This window comes from Vigna umbellata, chromosome 8 (genome assembly GCF_029865625.1).
Source record: "Vigna umbellata cultivar VRB3 chromosome 8, Vumbellata_1.0, whole genome shotgun sequence".
NCBI lineage: Eukaryota > Viridiplantae > Streptophyta > Magnoliopsida > Fabales > Fabaceae > Vigna > Vigna umbellata.
The window spans coordinates 12454999-12476107 of NC_142172.1; the positions used below are offsets into that span (position 1 = coordinate 12454999).

General features: G+C 31.1%; 2 protein-coding genes across 2 annotated transcripts; both read right to left on the reverse strand.

The window, feature by feature from the left end:
- Positions 1-5037: 5037 nt before the first annotated feature.
- LOC124842778 (akuammiline synthase 1-like) lies at positions 5038-6447 on the reverse strand. The gene has a single exon (XM_047319341.2). The coding sequence runs from the start codon at positions 6408-6410 to the stop codon at positions 5103-5105; it is 1308 nt and encodes a 435-aa protein (XP_047175297.1). The 5' UTR covers positions 6411-6447; the 3' UTR covers positions 5038-5102.
- Positions 6448-11393: 4946 nt separating this feature from the next.
- On the reverse strand, positions 11394-15903 carry LOC124842771 (AP2-like ethylene-responsive transcription factor TOE3). The gene is made up of 9 exons (XM_088097493.1): positions 15687-15903; positions 14847-15488; positions 14335-14360; positions 14186-14216; positions 14005-14092; positions 13775-13923; positions 12909-13012; positions 12680-12810; positions 11394-11816 (listed from the first exon to the last, which is right to left on the reverse strand). The coding sequence occupies exons 2-9, from the start codon at positions 15356-15358 to the stop codon at positions 11616-11618; spliced, it is 1242 nt and encodes a 413-aa protein (XP_087953619.1). The 5' UTR covers positions 15359-15488; positions 15687-15903; the 3' UTR covers positions 11394-11615.
- Positions 15904-21109: the final 5206 nt, after the last annotated feature.

Consider the following 21109-nt stretch of genomic DNA (forward strand, 5'->3'; position numbering starts at 1 on the left):
CAAAATTTTCCATAATCAATGTTCTTGTTTGATCCACTACCTTTAGATTTGTCATTGTTGTCAACCAGTGGAATGAATTTTCTAAGGATGTCATCAACGGTACGTGTTAGAGGCTTGTTAGTAACAAGTGACAGTGATAGACGTACTAGGTCATCAGTTGTGCAACTAATATCAGTTCCAAACACCTACACATACCTAAACTATCACTGAAAGTGTTCAAAAAAAGTTAAGAAAAAAGTAAAAAACCACAATTCATAATAGTTGTAAATTTTACCTTAACAACCTTGTTAAGTGTTATGTTTAGGTAGTATGTTCCGCTTTTTGGTGCAAAATTTACAACTTGTTCACACATTAATGCTTTATATGATATACTTATGTGGGAATATAACGTGGACAAGTAACTTTTTTTAAAAAAAAATGTTACATCTTTTAGGATTATCATAGCTCCAACTTTCAAGTTTGGAGCTATTTGAGGCTGATCAATGGCCTTGTAGTGAACACTTGATTTTATAGTCCTTGTTGGATCTGTAAAGAGATACATTTTCCATAAAATGAGTTAAAATTCTTAGTCAAAGTAACTTAACATTTCCATAAACCCATTAACAATATACATCAACGAATCAAGGGTTATGTTATTTTCATGTCACCTAGTTCGTCCGTTATGTTCACAAGCTTTAACAACACATCGAAACTACGTCACTACATATGTTCCTTTCAACGAATCAAGGGTTGAGATATGCTCAATCTCATGTTTAACCAACAATCCTGGAAATGAAAGTAGTATTTCAATAATATTTCCCAAATCATGTATTTTGCATGCATATATAGACGAATTTCAAAGTAGTGTACTTACCATAGATGTTAATGAATTTTTTTTACCCATAACCAAGCACTGGATGTGAAGTCATGATCAAAACTTGTTTTGGCTATGTCATTCAAAAGTTGTTGTATGGGAATGGTTTCATTTATTCTTCGGTTTACCAAACCTGCCTGTATAATGCTAACAGGACTCAAAATTATAGTGTTATTCAAATTACAACGGCGAATAAAATTATCAAAATCACTTCCATCAATATCAAATTTTTTCCAAAGTTCCATTTCTCACTAGTAAAAAATTGGGATTTTAATGCGCCTTATATGCTTCAGTTTCAGTAAAACCCAAGCATATCAAAACATTGTGGCACATTCGTAATTATTGCGAACTTATATGTCTCGGTTGAAAGGAAACTGAAGTGTAAGGATGATACTACCTCGGTTGTAGGGAGAAGCGAGACATATAACTCTACAGAAATCTCCTCTCTCTTCCCCAAGTCAGACTTTTAACCTGACAAACTTTTGAAAATAGGGTATTGCTTCGGTTGTGGGGGCAACAGAGGCATATAACACTCACTGAAAGTTGTCGTTCACGTCTGGGCATATAGATCATCGGATATGTAGTTTCGTGTATTGATTCTCTTCGAGATTAGGCTGGTGTTAGATCCCCTCTCTCTTCTGCAAGTCAGACTTTTTATCTGACAAACCTTTTTAAAAAGGGCTATGCTTCGGTTTGTCAGAGAACCAAGGCAATAGCCTCTACCAGATCTGCAACCTCAGCACTTGAACGTTCTAAATACGTTTTGTCAACTAATACTTCCTCGATTCGTTAGAGAACCGAGTCAAAATAGGCTACCAAATCCCTTTGCAAAAAAATTGGATGTTCAAATTCATTAATCTGAGTTGGTATTGCATCGGTTGTGTGGGAATCAATGCTGGTGCTTATGCCTCGGTTTATATGCGAATCGAGGCGTATAGTGAGTTATTGCTTCGGGTAAGTAGATGAATGATAACGGTTGGAAAACCATTATTTTTATACTTAATTTTGGTATTAAAAAACAACCTTTAAGACTTAGAAACTAGCTTGGAATCATGTTTTTACTTAAGTTTTGGAAATAAGAGAGTTGGGTGGGTTTTATGCTTGGTTTTCCTTGTTTTGGCAGAAATTAAGATGAATTAGATGAAAGAATTTGAAGTAGTAAGGAGCTGGACTTAGGAAAGGAAGTAAAAGTGCACAAAAGAAGATACGCATTCACAGCTCAGCGCAACTTTTACTGCTAAGCGGCGTTCTGAAGCACCACAGTCACCACTGAGGGCTAAAACTGCAGTTGAGCATCATCTTGAAGAGCCGTACTTACCGCTGAGCGGAAAAAGTGTCGTTGAGCGCTATTTAATTGGGCTTGGGCCTATTTTCTGTAATTTTTAATAAACTATATAAGAGTTTAGTCAACCTAGGGTTGGTATCTTTGGACAAAAAGAGGCGAAATCACACTTCCTTCACCCCTTGGAGGCAGATTTTGGATGCGGAAGCTCTTTTCTTCAAATTCCAGGGTTCTATCTTTCATTCTTTCATTGTTTTTCATCTAGTTTCACCATGTCTGTGGTGAACTAAACCTCCATTGTTGTTGGGAAACCGATGTAATCCTTTGAAACTCTCATGTATTGAATTGATTCTTGATTATATATGCTTTCCTTCATTAATTGTTAGGGTTTTTCCTCTTTACTATATGCATGCTTTGTTTAACTCATTCAATTGCATGATCATTGATGTTATCTATATGGACACATATAGGTAAATCTAAAACTGGGGAAATTCTCCCGGAAGCAATATTACCTAGACATAGGAATAGGAGGATCGGTTGCCTTTAAGCTTCTGTGCGAATGTAATGCATGAATAATTGCTAGGGAGACAAGACATTGTAAACTAGTGATTAGGAGTAGGCTTTCTTCACCGAGACACGGGTTTAAGGTAAATTAGAAAGTGACATTAACATTAATGAAGAAAGATGAATTCATGAATACATGAGAATGGATAGGATAAGTCGAAAACTCCAACAACATCATCATTCCATATTTTACATCAATCTCTTTGGCTTCTTTCATCCAATTGATCAAAACTTGCATTCATGTTTATTTTCCGTAATTCAAACACAATTATTTTGTTTACAAGTCTAATTTAATCAAGAAATCACATAACTGTCTAGGTCGTGAGTCCTTTGGAAAACGATACTTGGTCTTACCATTTTATTATTACTTGATATGATACGGTAAACTTGCCGAAGAGATAACAATGAACTAAGGTAATATGGTTTTCTAATGTTTAAAAACGCGAACAGTTTTCTTTCTTCTTCCTCTTCATGCGAACTCTGCTTCCTCTCCAGAACACCTCCGTAGTGCTTTGTCTTCTCCTTCGTCGTCTCACGTCGCGCCTCTGCCTCCCTTTCTCGCGCCTCACCATTGTGCCTCTACTGCCAAGATCTTCGTCCCAGTGCTTGCGCTTCCGCCTCTGCCTCCCTTGCAACACCTTCGCCTCCCTCGCGTCGTCGCCTCCGTCGTCGCGCCTCCCTTCGCTACCTCCACCGTTTTCTGGCATCCGTCAACGTGGCCGACAACTTTTGTTGTGGCAACCACAGTTCTTCTCTCTTCACGTTTTTTTGTTGTTCCTTTTCAGATTGATGGAAATAACAATGGTAGGGTTTGTTGATGATAATTCATGCAAGGGGAGATAGATGGTTTAGCCATATGAATTAAGGATATTAAAATTAGGTGAATAGAATTTTGAAGATAGGGATATTTTTGAATTAGGGATATAGAAATTAGGGATATGGAATTAGGGGAATATACTTTTGGTTTATATTTTTTAATTAAAGATATGAAAATTAGAGAATAATATTTTGAATTGTTTGTATTGCATTGGTTGATATGGTGACAAAATAAACTTTAAGGAGGTTAGGAATCATAAGACTAATTAATGTGTTGTTTGTTTTTGTCTAGATATTGTATTTTTGTGGTGAGGGACATTCTTCATTGTTGACCGGCTTTCACACTCCCAAGTTCCTATTCTTAATTTTTTTCCTTTTAATATGAACATGTAATTATTTGTTTGTTTGAATATATTGTTTGCTTCAATATATTGTTTGGTTGAATATATTGTATGTTGCATATGTAGTTATTTGTTTGCTTGAATATATTGTTGTTGTGAGTTAGTCTTAGTTTCCCGTTTGAGATTCAATACAAAAATTATTTATTATCTCTAGATTTTTTGAACAAATGATTAGAGAGGAGATTTATGATAACATTGAATGGATTTATGTTTTAATATAAGTTTTATTGAAAATATATGCTTCTGGATTGTTCTATATTGTTCTGGACTGTTCTGGTTGTTAAATATATACAGGTCTATTTCTGTAGTTGGGAATGTTGCAGAAACAAATCTATTCTTAAGAAAAACAGGGGAATACGCCTCAGTTGTGACTATAATCGAGGCAGAAAGCCCCCATATGGCATCGGTGAAGGTCACAACCGAGGCAGAAAGACTAGCGAAAAAGCAAAAAAAAACACTCTACTGCCTCGGTTCAAGTCCCAACCAAGACAGTGGAGTCTGAGATACTGCCTCGGTTCAGGGGAACTGAGGCGAAAGGTCATTCAAAAAAAAAAAAAAAGCAAAAACCCTACTACTTCGGTTACGTTTGAATCGAAGCAAAATCGTACCCCTTTTTACCTCACCCGTATATGTCTTGGTTCAGAAACTGATGACTATAGACAAAAATAACCGTTGTTGTTTCTCTTATAAATGCACGTGTTTTTTTCTTGTGAAAATGACTATGATAATGCGTATAAATTTGCAAGCACTTTAGCCCAACTATTATATATAAATTAATTTTCCCGTAATATAATTAAAGTTTCATAATTAAATTGAATTTTATAAAAAAACATAAAACCCACGTTAAGTTAAAAATAAATAAATGAAAACCACATGATTTTGTGGGTTGTCATCCTTAATTACACCACCTTTTGACCATCACGTCACACAAGACTAGAGACGAATTCATGATCCAGTGATTTTTTTTCCTTGTGAGAAAAATTTTGTTTTCCTACCTAAATCATTTTAATAATATGCAGTGAAACTTACGGTAATAGAGAATATTTTAGTGGTTGCTTATCCTTGGGGACAAAATATCTTCATGGTTTAGTTGAAAACAAAAAGCCATGCAGTATCGAAAGTTGTAGGTAATGTAAGGTTGTGATTTTGAAGCGAGAAATAGAATATTACATATGGATGGAGAAGGTCAGAGCATAACAGAGGGATTAAGCAAAGCGTAGTGTAGAAGAAGGTGATGTTGTTGAAAGAGAAGCATGTGTTGGTGATCGAGAGTGACGAAAGCTTCAACACCACCGTCCCTTGTATCCATCAAAGCAATGGTGTTACTAGCAATCTTATTCACACTGCATGCCCACACTGCTTCGCCCCAACCAAAATCAACCTCAGCCAGTGGAAACTTGCACCAACTCGAACACTTATAAACAACGCTGTTCTGCTTCAAAACTTCACCTCTCTCCTTCAGACTCTCCATAAACACTCCAAAACCACCATCCTCTTTCAACCTCTTTGCCTTACTTTCCACAAACTCCTTCATACTCTCCCTCATCCTCTTCACCATCAACTGCAACTCCAACTGCTCCTCCTCCTCCACCGTCACCGCGAATGGCCATACAAAGTTCCCCAAGGCTCCGTCCGCCACCGCCGGCTCCATCCGGGGACGGAGGTTCACCGCTTGGAACAAAACCGAATGCTTGAACGACGCCGTTTCCGGGCGAGAAGCCGAGAGAGCGCATTTCCATATGAGAGCCAACACCACCTCCACCCTCGAAGGTTCGAACGCGCAACCTTCTCCTATTCTCTTCTTTAGCGCTTTCACCTTGGACGCTTCGAAAACGAACCTTCTCGACGTGAAGTTCTCCGACGACACGGTGTTTACGGATGCCGTCACTGCGGGAAGCTCTCTCGGAGGGAAGAGCGCGGCGCCGGCGGCGAGTTCGGGGTCCCTCGTGGGGGTTTCTCCGGCGCAGGCAGCGGTCCAGGTTTTGAGGAGTGCGATGACGGCTGCAATGTCGGCGATTTTGTGGGAGAGAGAAATGGTTACGGCGGTGCCGCCGCAGCTAAAGGAAGTGAAGCGTACGAGGAGCATGGCCGCGTTTGTTGAGGTTTGGTTATCGGTGGAGGGGATGAGACATTGGAGGGTGTTAAAGCTCGGAGCTTTGAGGATGTCGGAGAGAGAGACATTGGTCTGGGATTGGATGAAGAGGGCACCGGCGTCGTTGCAGTGGAGGGTGGTGGCGTCATGGAGGTTTCCGGCGAGAGGATAGAAGCGGGTCAAGGTTTGGGAGAGTGAGGTTTGAAGGAGTTGGGATTTGGTGGAGAAGTGTGGAAGTGTGTGGGTGGTGGTGTGAGGGTAAAAGAAGGTGATGTTGCCATGGATGTTTGGGAAAAGCTGGTCAAGTAAAGAGAGTTTGAAGGTTTGAAGGTGTGGTGGTGTGGCTATGGAGGGTTTTATGTATCTTCTCTGCTCCTCCTCAAACTTCATCTCCCCACTCATTTTCTTCTTCTTCTTCTTCTTTCATTCCATTTTTCATGTTAGGTTAGGCCCTTTTATATCACAAACTTTATTTCCATGTCTATTTTTGTAAGGAACATCGTATTTGACATAGCAGCTACCATTTTAATTTATTAATAAACTTAGTACCTATGATTTTGATCAATAGTTGCATATATTCCATTTATATCTGGTTAGGATAATTTTTGCCAAAAGATCTATCACGTTGATAAATGATACATGTGAGACCTCTTTGGTTTAATTCTAGTCTTTTGAATGGTATTACTCTGTGTGCCAGCTTTCATTTCACTATTTTTTGTCATACTTAGCTTAGGTTTCACCTAATTCGTTGACCGCTTAAAGTTTCGTACCAAACCCAATGCAAATCCACATTAATTGGTATTGATATTGATAGAGATATGTTTGTTTGTCCCTTTCTCTAACATCTTTATTTTTTGTATTCTGATTACTTTGAGAACCTATGTGTACTGAATGTACTGAATTTATGGTAAATTAGCTAGGTGACTGTTATGACAGAGACAAATATATGTAAGCCAAGTAAGAAAACGTGGCTCGGTTTAAGATTATAAAAGTTAGTGCTTTCTTTTTCGTGTAATATTGTGAGTTTTGAAAATAATCTTCGGTGTTCATGATCTTTAGGTAAACTTAAACTAGGTTAGTTTGGAAAATGCAAAATATAAGATTGATGTTTAGTAATAATTATGGAGTTTATTAAATTGTATTTTGATAATAGTTAAATGCGTTTAAGACTAGATCATACTTTGTTATAGTTGGATAGTTGTATTAATTGTATTTTGATAATAGATGTATTAAATGTATGTGGTTCAAGGACAAGATAAAGGGCATATAAATAGTACATGTATTACTCAAAGATCCAACAAATCATAATACTAAAGAATATTTATCTAGAAAGACTTGTTGTCAACAAATTAACATAAGAGCAAACGAGCATAAGAAAGATCCTCATTCTAATTTTCTAAAAGGTAGTTTTCACTAGCAAACAGATGTGGTTTGTTTGTAGATGCACCTTCACCAAAGGTTTGAGAAAAAAAAGTCATTACGGGATCAAATAATCGATTTCACAAAAAGGGTAATCGATTTGTTTTTCAAATAACTTTTGAAAATCAGTTCTGGTGCTAATTGTTAGAAATGAAGAGCCTTGTTTCTCAACACCAAGAGTTGGGGTGAATTGGTGATATATAAAAATGAATGTTTTTCAAATCTTTTTGCAAAGTTAGAATGATCTTTAAACTTTCTTGTGATGTAAGTAAACGCATATACAGATTTAAAGTAAAAGAGATAGGGAAAGAAGAACAAACACAAGGTTTTTATCCTGGTTTGGTCTTAATGTCTACATCCAGTCACCCTTCCAATCAACCATAGATTGAAGGATATTTCAGTATAATGATTTGAGAATTACACCAAAGGTTTTACAGTGAACACACTCTCACAATGTAAACATTTTTCCCACTCACAATGAAATATAGAAACGAAAACACCTGCGCACACAAAATCACACGTTCTTACTGCAGAAACCCTTTGAGATACCGCACTCAAAGTCCAAGAGCTTCTCACTCTTCTTCCTGTCGCACACGACCAGGGACACAACACAATCAACAAGTGCAAAAACCTTTTCTGATCACAGCAAATACATCTCAGTAGTGTGAATAAGATCAACTAGTCAAGCTCTCAAATTTACTCTCAAGAATCCTTCAAGTTTCTTCAAGATCTTCGCTTCTTGATTCTTGGAGCGTTTATGTAATCTGTAAATCTTTCTCATATCAAAACTATCAGATATCAAAGTGTAAAATTGATCAAAAGTCTTTTTTCATTTACAAGCAATGCGTCAATTTATAATTTTCATCATATCAGATGCAAAGTAATTGATTATGTTAGTAATGTAATCGGTTACATAAAACCCAAGTGCACAATTAATGTAATTGATTTGCATTTAATGCTAGTCAAAAATATTTAAAAATATGACCGTTATAGCAGTTATGACTAAGTTGAAAACAGTTTTCACAAGATAAGAGACTTAATTGATTACATAAAATGTGTAATCGATTTAGCTTAACACTTAAACAGAATTTGAAAACTTTTTCTCTTCAAAAACTCATCACAGCACATTTGAAAACGATATTTGCAAATATACGAGTTTTAATCGATTTAATGACTAATGTAATTGATTCATAACTTGTTGTTTTGCCACAGTGCAAAACATAAGTTGTCTGATGGCCTTAACTGATTACAACAAAACTGTAATCGATTATGTCATGCAGATATGCTTTTGCGCTTGTGGTTTTCATTACACATAACATACAGTATGCATACAAAGATATGAACACATCATAAGCAGTAGTATGCAAAACCAACAATATTTCAACATATGCATTTGTCAGCAATAAGCATTTTCATATTCACATATGTATTTCATCACAGAGAACATATTTCTGTAGTGGCATGACAACATCTGTGTTGTTACCGTCAATGTGTTGTCATCATAAAAAACAAACACATCAGAAAGTGGGTTCAACACTCATATTGCTCCCCTATCAACAAAAGTCGATCGAGATTTTTATCATCACCATGAAAGATCTTTATTTTGAAAGATTTTTATTCAAATGTCAAAAGCCATTTGAAATATTAAGGCTGCAAATATTTTTTTGACTAGATTGGATTTTGAGCAACTTCGTGGAAAAATCTTGAGAAACAATGTGACACCTTATTTAGAATAATGGTATGCTTTGATATAGAAAGAGATAGTCTCGCCAACAACTTCGAAAATAGAAAATATGATTTGTGATTCCACATCTATTATGACAAGAAGCTAATAATATGGATGGGCACATCAATGGATGATGTTATGAAATCATAGGATACCCTTAGTGGTTTGGCATCAAAAAAGAATTAAAAAAAATTCATCTATTCCAATAATTACAAAATGAGTAAGACGATATAAAAGCATGATATTTGGTATAAGTCTAGGTAGTGATGATTCAAAAGGTAAGGCTTTAATAAGCACGTTCATTGTTTTGAATAATGTATGGACAATTGCCTCGGTGTGTTTTGATAATGTGAATTTTGTTGTTAGATAAATTAAAATCCTAAATATTCCTCACAAAAAACAGTTTCGCACTAATCGTAGTAAATCCACTACATTGGAGAATGAACTGTCTCTATTTCAAACAATCTAAATCTTGACAATATCCTTGTTGTAATTTTTCTAAAGTATTACTTATTGCTAGTTTCTCAAATAACCAAAATTATCTTATGTGTTGTAATTTTTTGGCTGTGACTATTATGTTTTTAACGACATTCAAACAAGAAAGATGTTTGGATTGTGAATATTGATTAAAAAATATTCAAAGAAAATTGATCAAGCGTTAACAACAAAAAAGGATCTTAATAAGTGAGAAAAAGATAAGATATTTGGTTATGGCATAAAAAATATAAAGGTTTATATGTTTTTAATTACATAAAGAAATTATTTTTAAATGTATTTAATCAAATTGATACTTCAAATTTAAATTGTGATATTTGAGAGTCAAATACCTTATTTTCTTTTAATTTAAAATAAAAGTTCTTTATCACTTTAATGTATGGAGACCATTTAAGTTTAAAATATTAGGTGATTAATATAGTCTATAACATTTATTATTAACTATACTTGAATGACTTGGTACCTTTGATGAAGTTGAAAAGTGAAAATAAAATACTATTTCAAAATATTTGAAAAATGCTTCAAACCTAAAAGGAGAATATCTGTAATCAAAATTTCAATCCCTTTTACTATATAAGAAAATTTTCATCAAAAATCTTGTCCAAATACTCCACAACAGAATGGGTGAAAAAACTAGAGATGATAATAAATTAGGTTATCTACATGCTATTCGATTTGTAACAAAAAAATTCACTTGTTACGGACTCAATACACATTTAAAAAATATCCACAAATATTTTAAAATCTTTAAAAAAGATATTTTATAAATTTTTAAAATAAAATTACAAAATAAATATAAAATATAAATTAAATTTTAATTTTAATTAAATCAAATATAATAAAATATAAGTTAATTTTAATTTTAATTAAATTTAACTTAATAAAATATAAATTAAAGATAATATACGTGCACAAATATTTTTTTATCTCTAGACAAAACAAAAGAACTGACATTTATTAAAGGTAATCTAAGTTAGACTAATTAGAGTGACATGCCAACAATATATTAGGGAGAAGCTCTCACATAAATATTATACTTTATCAAGCGAACACTGTTTAGGTCTCTTAAGTATAAAACACCTCTTAAATCACTCAATGATGCAGTGGTAAGTCCTAAAATTGGTAAACTAACAAGCAAAGTTTTTGATTGTGTGTATGTTCACTTACACAAACATCAAAGAAATAAGTTGTGTCCTAAAACTAAAATATGAGTGTTTCCTTACTACGTTGATCACCAAAACAGATATAAGTGCTATAATATATAAACTAAACACATGTTTATTACTATAAATGTAATTTTTTACGAGACCTTGATATATTTTTCCTAAGTCTAAAATTAATGTATCTCTCGCACACCAACCAAATATAGTTGTATATGCTATTGGTGTGGTTAATTTTAAATACATAAAAGATGTTTTTATAAAAGAGTTTTGTTCAAGATAAACTCCAATTCCAAAAATGCGATGATATATATTGATATAGATTAAATAGGTGCTCTTGATAATATAAAATTAACCTTTAAATACTTCACATTTATAAAAAGTAACATTGTTACATGAAAAAGTAAAAAGGAGGATCTCATATACAAGCTAAATTAGAAGAATGGTTCTTGGACTATACGAAGGTATATGACCTAAACTAGTTCTCTAGAATTTAGGATAGTCATACACATATTTCATTCGATCATATTATAATAATAAAATTGTACGTACGTGACATTGCTCATAATCTTAACAAGGCAGAAGTGACAAAGCAGTTGCATTTTATAAAGAAATATTTACATAGTTCAAGAGAGTGTACTAAATCACAATGATGAATACAAGTTACTGGTTTGCATTGCAATGAATGCTTGGCAACATTATTAAACACAATGATATATGAGGAAAGCAATATAATATTACAGAGTGTGGTTATGATGCATTAATGCTGTTTGATAAAATGTTGCAGAAAGAAGGAAATGGTAGATATTATAGTGGTTTGATTTGATCTACTAGTGTGACACCACAACCTTGGAGAGTTAATGATGAGTTGTGTTGGCACAATTGATATGTGACGAATCCTGATGATGCTGCATTTGATTGCAAAGCCCTTGAGCCAATGCTGCCATTGCTGCAAAACTTTTGCAGAGGAACACTTCTCATTCTCTCCACCATGCTCTTCTCCTCACACTAACACATCATTTATCACTGTTACAAATCCCATTCTACTTGCTACACTTACTAAGACTTTTTAAACTTATAGCAAATCAAATATAACTTCAACTTTCAATCTAATTCTTCAATCAAAGAAATGTCTAAATCTTTTAAGTATTTTACAAAATTGACCATTTTTAATTGACTCTTGAGTGTTTCTTTTTTCATTTAATTTTTCTTTTAACAAATGATACTTATTTAATGATAAAAAATGAAAGATTTTGGGTTAATGTAAAATAATATTAAAACTAAAACAAAAGGATAAGTAATTTTTATTATTTTTATTATTTTTATTAAAAACGTGTTAGATAATAATGGATTATCATATTAATAATTTGATATTAACTATGATATTATTTTATATTAATCATAAAATTATTAAATAAGATGGTAAATAAGATAACAAATTTAAAAAACTTAAGAAAAAAATTCAATACTCGATAAAACAAAATATCTTAATAAAGATTGTATTAGAAATACTTAAAATTTAAGTATTGTACTTAACTAACAAAATTTATTTCACCATAAAATTGATTAATCCCAACACATACATTTAAAAAGATATTAATAGCAAATACATTGTTGATTTTCAAGTGAGTATAACACACTAAAAATGTACAAATTTATTATATTCATTTGACACTCTTTATAAAACATTTTATATTCATTTAATACTTATTAAAAAAGTAAAATAATCATTAAAGAAGAAACTTTTGTATTTTAGAAGAAAAAAATAAATAAAAATAAAGAATGATAGTGTAAAATGAATGTATGTTTCTCAAAATATCATTTCTGCTAAAAAAAAATAATGCAAGAAGAAGGAAAGCAAATAGAAGTACCATTGTTCCTATCTCCTGGGGTATCTTACAAGCCACACATCCAAAGGAATAGTCTCCACCATAATCACAATTCTTCAACTTTTTAGAACATGGAGAAATCCCCAGCCTCAAATCAAGATCATGGCAAGTGCCTGCTTAAATTAAAAGTCAAGTTTCATCAGTCAATGTTCTCAAGAACACATAGAAAAGAAACAGAGCAGAAAAATAAATTAAACACATCATATAAAACCTGCTATACTGGAATTTCCAATTATTTTTTCCTTATAGGAAAAAGCTCTAAAACTGCTCTCCACTTTTTCTTCATCATACTTGATGGAAGACTCGGGATAAAATCTGCACAAAACAATACAAAATGAAGAACCCTTTTCGATTAAACTCTTCCTGTTCTCTTGAGTGGATTTGAGGGAATGGATTTGAGGGGATTTGAGAGGATTTGAAGATAATTTTTTTATCGTTTTTTTGAGCAAATTTGGAGGTAAATGAGAGTGAATTTAAAAATAATTTTTTTTAATATGTCATGTCAATACAATTCTATACTAATTCTCACAAATTTTATTTTCAAATTCACTCTTATTTACCTCCAAATTCGCTCTTAAAAACGATAAAAAAAATTATTTTCAAATCCTCTCAAATCCCCTCAAATCCATTCCCTCAAATCCACTCAAGAGAACAGGACTAATATACACAATTTCATTCATACAAGGACAATAAATTCAGTATCCCAATAACCGACTATTGCAGACTTTCCTTTTTGATAACCTTGTCAGCGGCACACAAATTCATGAAACCTTATCATGGTAGGATATAAAATAAGTAATTGTAGCTGTACTTCATTTTTATATAACAACAACTTTTGGATAATAGTGTTTGATAATTTCCACATATTTTGTATATAAAACTTCATTAACTAAGATGAGAAACTAACAATATAATCAACTAAAGTTTAAATATGTTTTTAAGTGTCTGTATTCAAAATTTGTATGAATAAATATATTAAGCCTTTAATTAAATAACAACAAGGATACATGAAACATTGTTTAAAAGATGAGTAAAATTAGAATAAGTTATAATAATGGTTGAAATAGAAGTTCTCACGTCTTGCTAAGAAATGGTCCCATACTTGGCTCTCCTTGACCACCTTTGTGAAGAGCTAATGCACTTTTGTAAGTTGCGTTTCTCCTCGAGATTCCATTGATTTGTCGACGAAGAACAAGCACAAACTCTTCCTTACTCAAACCTCTCATCTGCAACTCAATCAAATCATGAATTAAACTGACAGAAAACTCAAATAAAACTGATGGCCTACCATGCTTTTCGTTCAATACCTGCTTCAAATCCTCCTCATAATCTCTCAGACTAAAGTTTATATCAGCATCCATTCCACGAAACTTAATAGCAGCCCTATCGTACGCTCTGTGCAGATAACAATATCAATTTTGTCAACAAGTGTTACAGATAACTAAACCATAAAAAGTGGTTTTGGCTCGGTCAAAGGGCAGTTCTTACCTTGCAGCAGCTTGAGCAGTGTCAAATCCACCTAACAAACATCAAATTAGGCCAATTCAGTGAACCAAATACTCATACTTGAAAATAAATCACCACAGAAATAGCTTCCAACTAAGGAAAAACATCAACCAAATCAAACATCCACTTACCCAGATAGACCTGCTTCCCACAATCCCTGCAGTCGAGCAAATATTCAATTATGTTAGTCCAGACCACCAAACAGTTCATGACAGCAGGGACAATATTTAAGATTACTGCTTTCATGGTTTAAGTTGTCGATCAATGGTAGCTACAAAATTATAGGCAAATGCAACTACATTTATGAAACCATGTCATCAACTATAATCACACAAATTTTTAAGCAACTTTCTACAACCAATTGGAGCCGCAATGTCAAGGCTTTTTTTGGTCTCTGCCACCACACAGTTACCACAATTATAACTGCAATAACAAAAATAATTGTTCACAACTTTCTACTATGTTATGGATCGGATCAAAATCGTAATCGTGACAACAATTCAAAACCTTGGTAATTATAGATTATAACTTAAAAACCTTAACTACATCCACCAATAGCTGCATATCAGTTTTTGTGATCTATCAGGAAAATATATTGAAACTGTAACATCTTGGAGTAGAAATTCAACATCATAAACCATACCAAATATGTGACTCCCATCTACCAGTCCTGCGGTAGAAGGTGACACCTCGGTATTGAGAACTGCGAGACCTTGGTCCTCTCCTGTTTTTCCTCACATGTGGTAGCTTCTGCTGTAAGGTTCTCAGTTCATTCTGTTCATCAGATTCAGGAAAGGACGGTTTCAACAATTGAGTATTACCCCACAACCCAGATTTGAAATCAGGAACTCTTCCTCCTTTATCAGAAGAAGTCACGGGGAAAAGGGTCCTTGTCGCCATCTCTCCCTTCTGTGCCATGTTTTGCTCCATGTTGAACTCTGAGCCACCCCTCTCTTTCTTCAGTATGTCAAAAATCAGGGGAGAGGAATTGTTTGAGGAATCTTCATCTGCAGGATTCCACACAGAGGAGTTGGAGGTTCTGGAATCTGAGATTTCAGTCGGAAAACTCTGCAGTTTCGCCTCCTTTTGAGCACAGCTTGAGCCAGAATCTGCATCAGCATGGTTGATGTCAACATTGAGATCAAACATAGCCATGTCTCGGAAAAGCTCTCTTCTTTCACCAGATTCTGGTCTTCAAATCTCACACTTCTGGAAGAGTCTCATGTACTTCCCAGTGCAGTGAAATCAAACAACGAAACTCAAACTGGGTACGAGAGAGAGGACCCTTTAAAGGAAAAGAAGAATATAGAAGAGTGAATTGGTGAGCGTAGAAAAAAGTATCTGACAGAACAACAGAAAGACTGAAATTAAGGTTACTGGAAGATACGAGAGAGAAGATTGGATAAAGAACAAGAGCTTGTTCCAACATAAAAGGAAATAAAGCACAAGAACCGGTCGAGACTGACTCAGAGATGTGATTTACCTGAAATGCAAAGATATTGAAAAGAAATGCTAACTGTGAGAACTGAGGCACATGCTCTTATCTTTTGGGCAGACTCAGCAGACACAACATTAGCTTTTTGTTTACATTTAAGATATTGAATATATTTAACTTTCAATTTAAGGTTTTACCCATACATAAAAAAAAATGCTAAAAATATGCTTTGAACCAGCTTAAAGACAAGAAGATAAGATTTGAAAAGAGCTAAAAGGGCTTAGGAGGAGGGGAAAGACATAATAATACTAAATATAGAATAACTCTAGAGCATATAAAATAGAAAGTATTTGTCGTATGTCCGAAAAGAGGACTAAATTAAATTAACTAATATGGGATTTTCTTAATGAGAAAGTGTAGTGAGAAAAGAGGGAATTATGATGTTAAGTGGTTCTAAAAATAAGGAAATATGGCATAAAAGAAAATGAAGGTAGATATTTGTGTTTTGGGATGGAAAAATGGTTTTGACATGTGAGAAATGGTATAGAGGAAAAGGCAATGAATGAAAAAAAGGACCACAAATGGGCGAATAGAGTGTTTTGATTTTGGTCCATAAGGTAACCGGAAAGGGATATAACTCCTGTGAGTCACACATTGAAAGGTGATATAATAGATATAATTATAGGGCAGGCAGTATGAGTAAAGAGACAGATAGAGTGGGCTATCACCACACTTAATTCTTTCAACCTTTTTCTCCATACGCAGCCTTTAATAATTGGCCCTGTGCATCCTCTCCCGGATTCTATATCCCTCCATAAACACATTTCTTCTATTTTAAGGACACTATAAATCTACACATTTTTATTTCTTTTTTTTTATTAAAAAATGTCTCTTCTAAATAATATTTATTCCATAAATAAAATACTAATCAGACAAAACATTATTAATGTGACGTGGGTCAAACTTAAAAAAAAAAAACAAAAAATATGACATCGATTCTGACTCAACTTTAATATAATAACTTTGTAAAAAAATATAATTTATAACGTCTTTAATTTTTTATATTTATTTAATATGAGATTTAATTTCATATTTGAATTCATAACCATTTTTTTTTCAAGATTCAATCTCTTTCGCGTTTACTTTTACTTGCACGACAATAATTTCAATCAAAATACATCAATTATAACCTTTTTATATTGTTGTTATATTATAATAACGAAATATGTTTGTCTCATTCTCCTTTCAAAAAATACAAGAAATTCTCAAATTTATGATTTTTTATTTATATTGTATTTATTTAAGTTAAATTAGTCACCAAAACAAATTATCAACTTTAATATCAATGGATCTTTCAAACATATTTACTAAGAAGATATAATACTAATAAAAGCTTAATCAAATCTACATAAAAAAATAATGTCACTTCTACCCAAAAATCTTACAATAAATATTCCTTAAAAAAAATTCAACTTTCCTCGTAATTGAATTTCCAACAAGACTAATACTAAATGTTTAAGATATTTTTAACTTTTTTAAATATCCTTTTGAATATCTTTTTTAATTTGTTGGAAATAGCCACTTCTATTATTATTTTTTTTATGAGTTGATGGAAATTAAAATGAGAATGAAGAAGTCGATAGATAAGGTAAACATACAAGGAGAGAAACAAAGGTGACATAATATTTAATGTTAAGTAAAATGCTTAAAAGATTGAATAGAAAAATGTTTAAAAGTAAAATGTAATATTTAATAAAATTGAAATTTTTGGTATAAGATTAATTAAAAATATTTCAATTCATAAAGTGTTTACAATTTAACTGAATCTATTTATAAATAAAAATAAAGTAAAACAGATAAGGCTAATCTAGTTTAATACTTGCCTAATTCGTATTTAAGTTTTGAATCACATCGAAATACAATCTAAGTGTTGAATCAAAAGAATAACTAAAACCATTTATTTTTTTAAAAGGTAGCTTAATAATGCATCAATGTAAAAATATAAGAACTAAAATGCATGTTGATAAGATTTACCAGAATCAAAATCTTTTCTTTTTCATTACAATTTATGTCCATGTTTTTTTTCCTTGGATATGTAGGAATAAATTTATTCATAAAATTTTTAAAAAAGAAAAATAAGAAGAAAAAAAGATTCCATGTTTTTTTATTTTGGATATGTTTGAATAAATTCATTCATAATTTTTTTAAAAAGAATAAAAAAAAGATTCCTTATTTTATAAGTAAATTATTTGTAGAACTTGTTCATAGTTTAATTAAATTCTTATTTTTATCTTTTGTTTAAATTAATTAATGTTAAAAAAAAGTTAATTCCAAATTTTTCTTATTTTGTTTTATAAAACTACTTATCAATCGTAGAGAGAGTTTATCGTAATAAATCTTTTGTATACGCATTTATTATATGTTTAAATTTGGTATTGTAACGTCACCTCATACATATTTTTAGTTTAGAAAGAAAAGAAAGAAGAAAGGGTGATTGTATGTGTTATTTATTAAACAATAATAAACAATGAAATCATGTAAATAAATTGAAACTCGTATCTTTAAAAAATCTATATAGGAACAAATATTTTATCCATTTAATATCTCCATCAATTTTTTTCTTGTGTTTATCTTATATCACAAAAAGAATTATTCTTTGTTTTTTTTTCATGTTTTCCGTTCCATCTTTTTTCCCTTTCATGAAGTTTCTACAGCTAAGCCAGGTTTTAAAATGATTTGATTTTTCTAAAATGTAAGGATGAACTCTAGAGAATAAAAAAAAAAGTAATAATAATTAATTAAAAAAATAATAATTGAGATTTAATTAATTTTAATGTGGATGAAGTTCATATTTGATTTTACTATAGTTATTTTCTAATAAGGATTATAACTCCTGTGTCTATGTAAACAAGGAAACTATACATAACCCTTTTATAACTCATATTAGATTATCTTTATAATCATCTTAATAACAACACTTAAATCTCTTAAAGAAAAGTTTTATAAGTGTTTTCATCCCTGAAAATAACATTAATAGAATCAATTATCTTATATTTTACTTATTTTCTGCTTTAAAGTTTTATCATATTCAAATATGAAGATAGAAAAAATATATTTAAATTATGTTTGATTTCGGGATGTTATTATTAAATATGGTAGAAATAATAGGTGTTCATCTCTTTTATATTTTTTATAAATATCACTTATTTATTCCATATATACTTCTTTAATTTATTTAAAAATATCGTATTGACTAAAACTTAAATAAAATATTTTAAAATTTAAAAATTAAAATTTTAAAATATAAAGCCCAACTCATTAAGTTAGATACTAATTTAAGTTGGTTCCATAATGTTATTTTATTATAGTGAGGATTGAAGAAGAGTTTTCTACCGCATATGAATGTGTGATTTAAAATGACCTTGCAAAATATTAAAACAAATTTCCTACAATATTTAATATATTTTAAAACCTAAATTTTTATTTTTCATATTTTCTTTATTTTAGTTTTAGTGAAGGATTAAAGAGAGAGAGAAACGAATGGAACAAGAAAGAATGTAATGGAAAGATGAAAGAAGACAGATGAAAAATAAAGGAGAAAAAGGACTTCCAAAACCATGATAAAAGAAATTGGAGACTTCAAGAAAAGATGTGTGACTCATATACTTACCAAATGAACATGCCAAATTTAAAGATTCCAAAGTTCCATCACACTTATTAAAAAAAATACATAAAATATAAAGTTAAAGTATAATAAATATACATATGATGTAAATAAGGATCAATAAGTCCAATTTATTTCCTTAGAATTTGATAACTATGTGAGTTTCCTCTTACAATAAGAATGAACTCATTTTAAAGCTTCAACGATTTCAATAAGGAAAAACAAGTGTAGATGTGTATTTTAAAGACATGAAAACTACTATAATAAAAGAAAAATTGCATGATAAATATTTAGATGTCAAAATGATTTTAATGAAGATGTTCAAAATATAGTAGAGTTACATGAATATTATTCTTTAAAAAGATTATTTCACCAAGTAAATAAAGTAAAATTTTGAATTTAAAATAAGGGAAGTTTTTCACACAAAAAAATATATAAATTCTGACGATGATAACTACTAAAAATTAAGTGAAAAGAATAAATATAAAAAGAAATGTGATTAATCTTCTTCCCAAAATTACTCCTCTTCATAAAAGTTTACAAACATACTTTAGAAGAAAGATTTATTCAAACTTCTAAGACTTTTTAATGTCTGAATAATTCTTTTATCAAATAGAGTTTATAAGAAAAAGACAAAAAAATTATATTGTTTCATTCTCTACTTTTGAACTACATCATCTTCTTAGAAAAACTCTTAAAAATTTCACCAATGAACAAATTGGTTATAAACAAATACGAAAATCACTTTTAATTAAAATAAGTGTAAAGACCATTTCTGATTTTCCTTTTCAAAAGATAAAAAAAAATCGAAGTATTCTCGTATACCCCACTTCTAACTAAAACAAAATAATTTTCTAAAACAATTACTCTAAAAAAATAAACAAATTGATTTTCTTGTAAGGTGTTTTACTTTATTGAATGAGAAAATTTTTAAAATAGAAATTTATTTTATTATCAATAATAAATAGATAAAATTTTAGTAGTTAATATTAAAGATTAATTAAACTCTAACTTACAAATCAAATATAAATTTTTAATAATAATAAAAACTACTTATTTTGATCTCTAAATTTGATTATTATTTAATAATTTTCAACGTATTGACATAACATTTGGATTTTTTTTGGTAACGAAGGTAAGGAGATATCTCTTAATTTGTTAAAGATTTTTTTTTCTTTCGAAAGTTTAAAAGCTCAGATTGATCGCATAAGGTTTTTCTACATTTAAATATATATGTTTCAACCTCCTCCTCTCCATTAGAAAAGATAAAAGTGTCCATGATTATCTTATTCGTATAAATAAAGAAAAGCTCATTAATTTTTTTTGGAATTTAGGATATTTGGTTAAAAAACATAAAAAAAATTGGAGGGATTTCGTTGACTCCATTTTGTAGTTTCTACGTGACTAATTTATAGATCTTGTTGTGTATGCATATACGCGTAATGCACCAAATTGATTGAATGGTTATATAAATGTACTATGATAAATCTAATAGTGAGAAGTTCGGATAGGATGCATGTGGATTTCCAGCTCAAACGTGAAAAGAAAAAAAAAATACAAGTATTATTGTATCATCTAAATTTAGTTTAAAATATATATATATATATATATATATATATATATATATATATATATATATATATATATATAAATTTGATTCATGATCTAATAAATGTAAAATAAATAAACATATATACAAAATATAAGTTAGGTTAAACCCATTCGGAAGTCCTTATTTATGTGGGTTTTTTCAGTTAGATCCCGTTTTATTAAAATTCCCAATTTAGTCCTAAAAAAATGTTAATTT

Bases quoted from the DNA above. Each gene is read 5' to 3' on its own strand.
- LOC124842778 (XM_047319341.2), bottom strand. From the start codon at position 6,410: ATGAGTGGGGAGATGAAGTTTGAGGAGGAGCAGAGAAGATACATAAAA.
- LOC124842771 (XM_088097493.1), bottom strand. From the start codon at position 15,358: ATGGCTATGTTTGATCTCAATGTTGACATCAACCATGCTGATGCAGAT. The intron at 14,361-14,846 runs GTATGGTTTATG...GCTCGACTGCAG, and splicing joins AGATGGGAGTCACATATTTG to GGATTGTGGGAAGCAGGTCT. The intron at 14,217-14,334 runs GTAAGTGGATGT...GATGTTTGTTAG, and splicing joins TGGGAAGCAGGTCTATCTGG to GTGGATTTGACACTGCTCAA.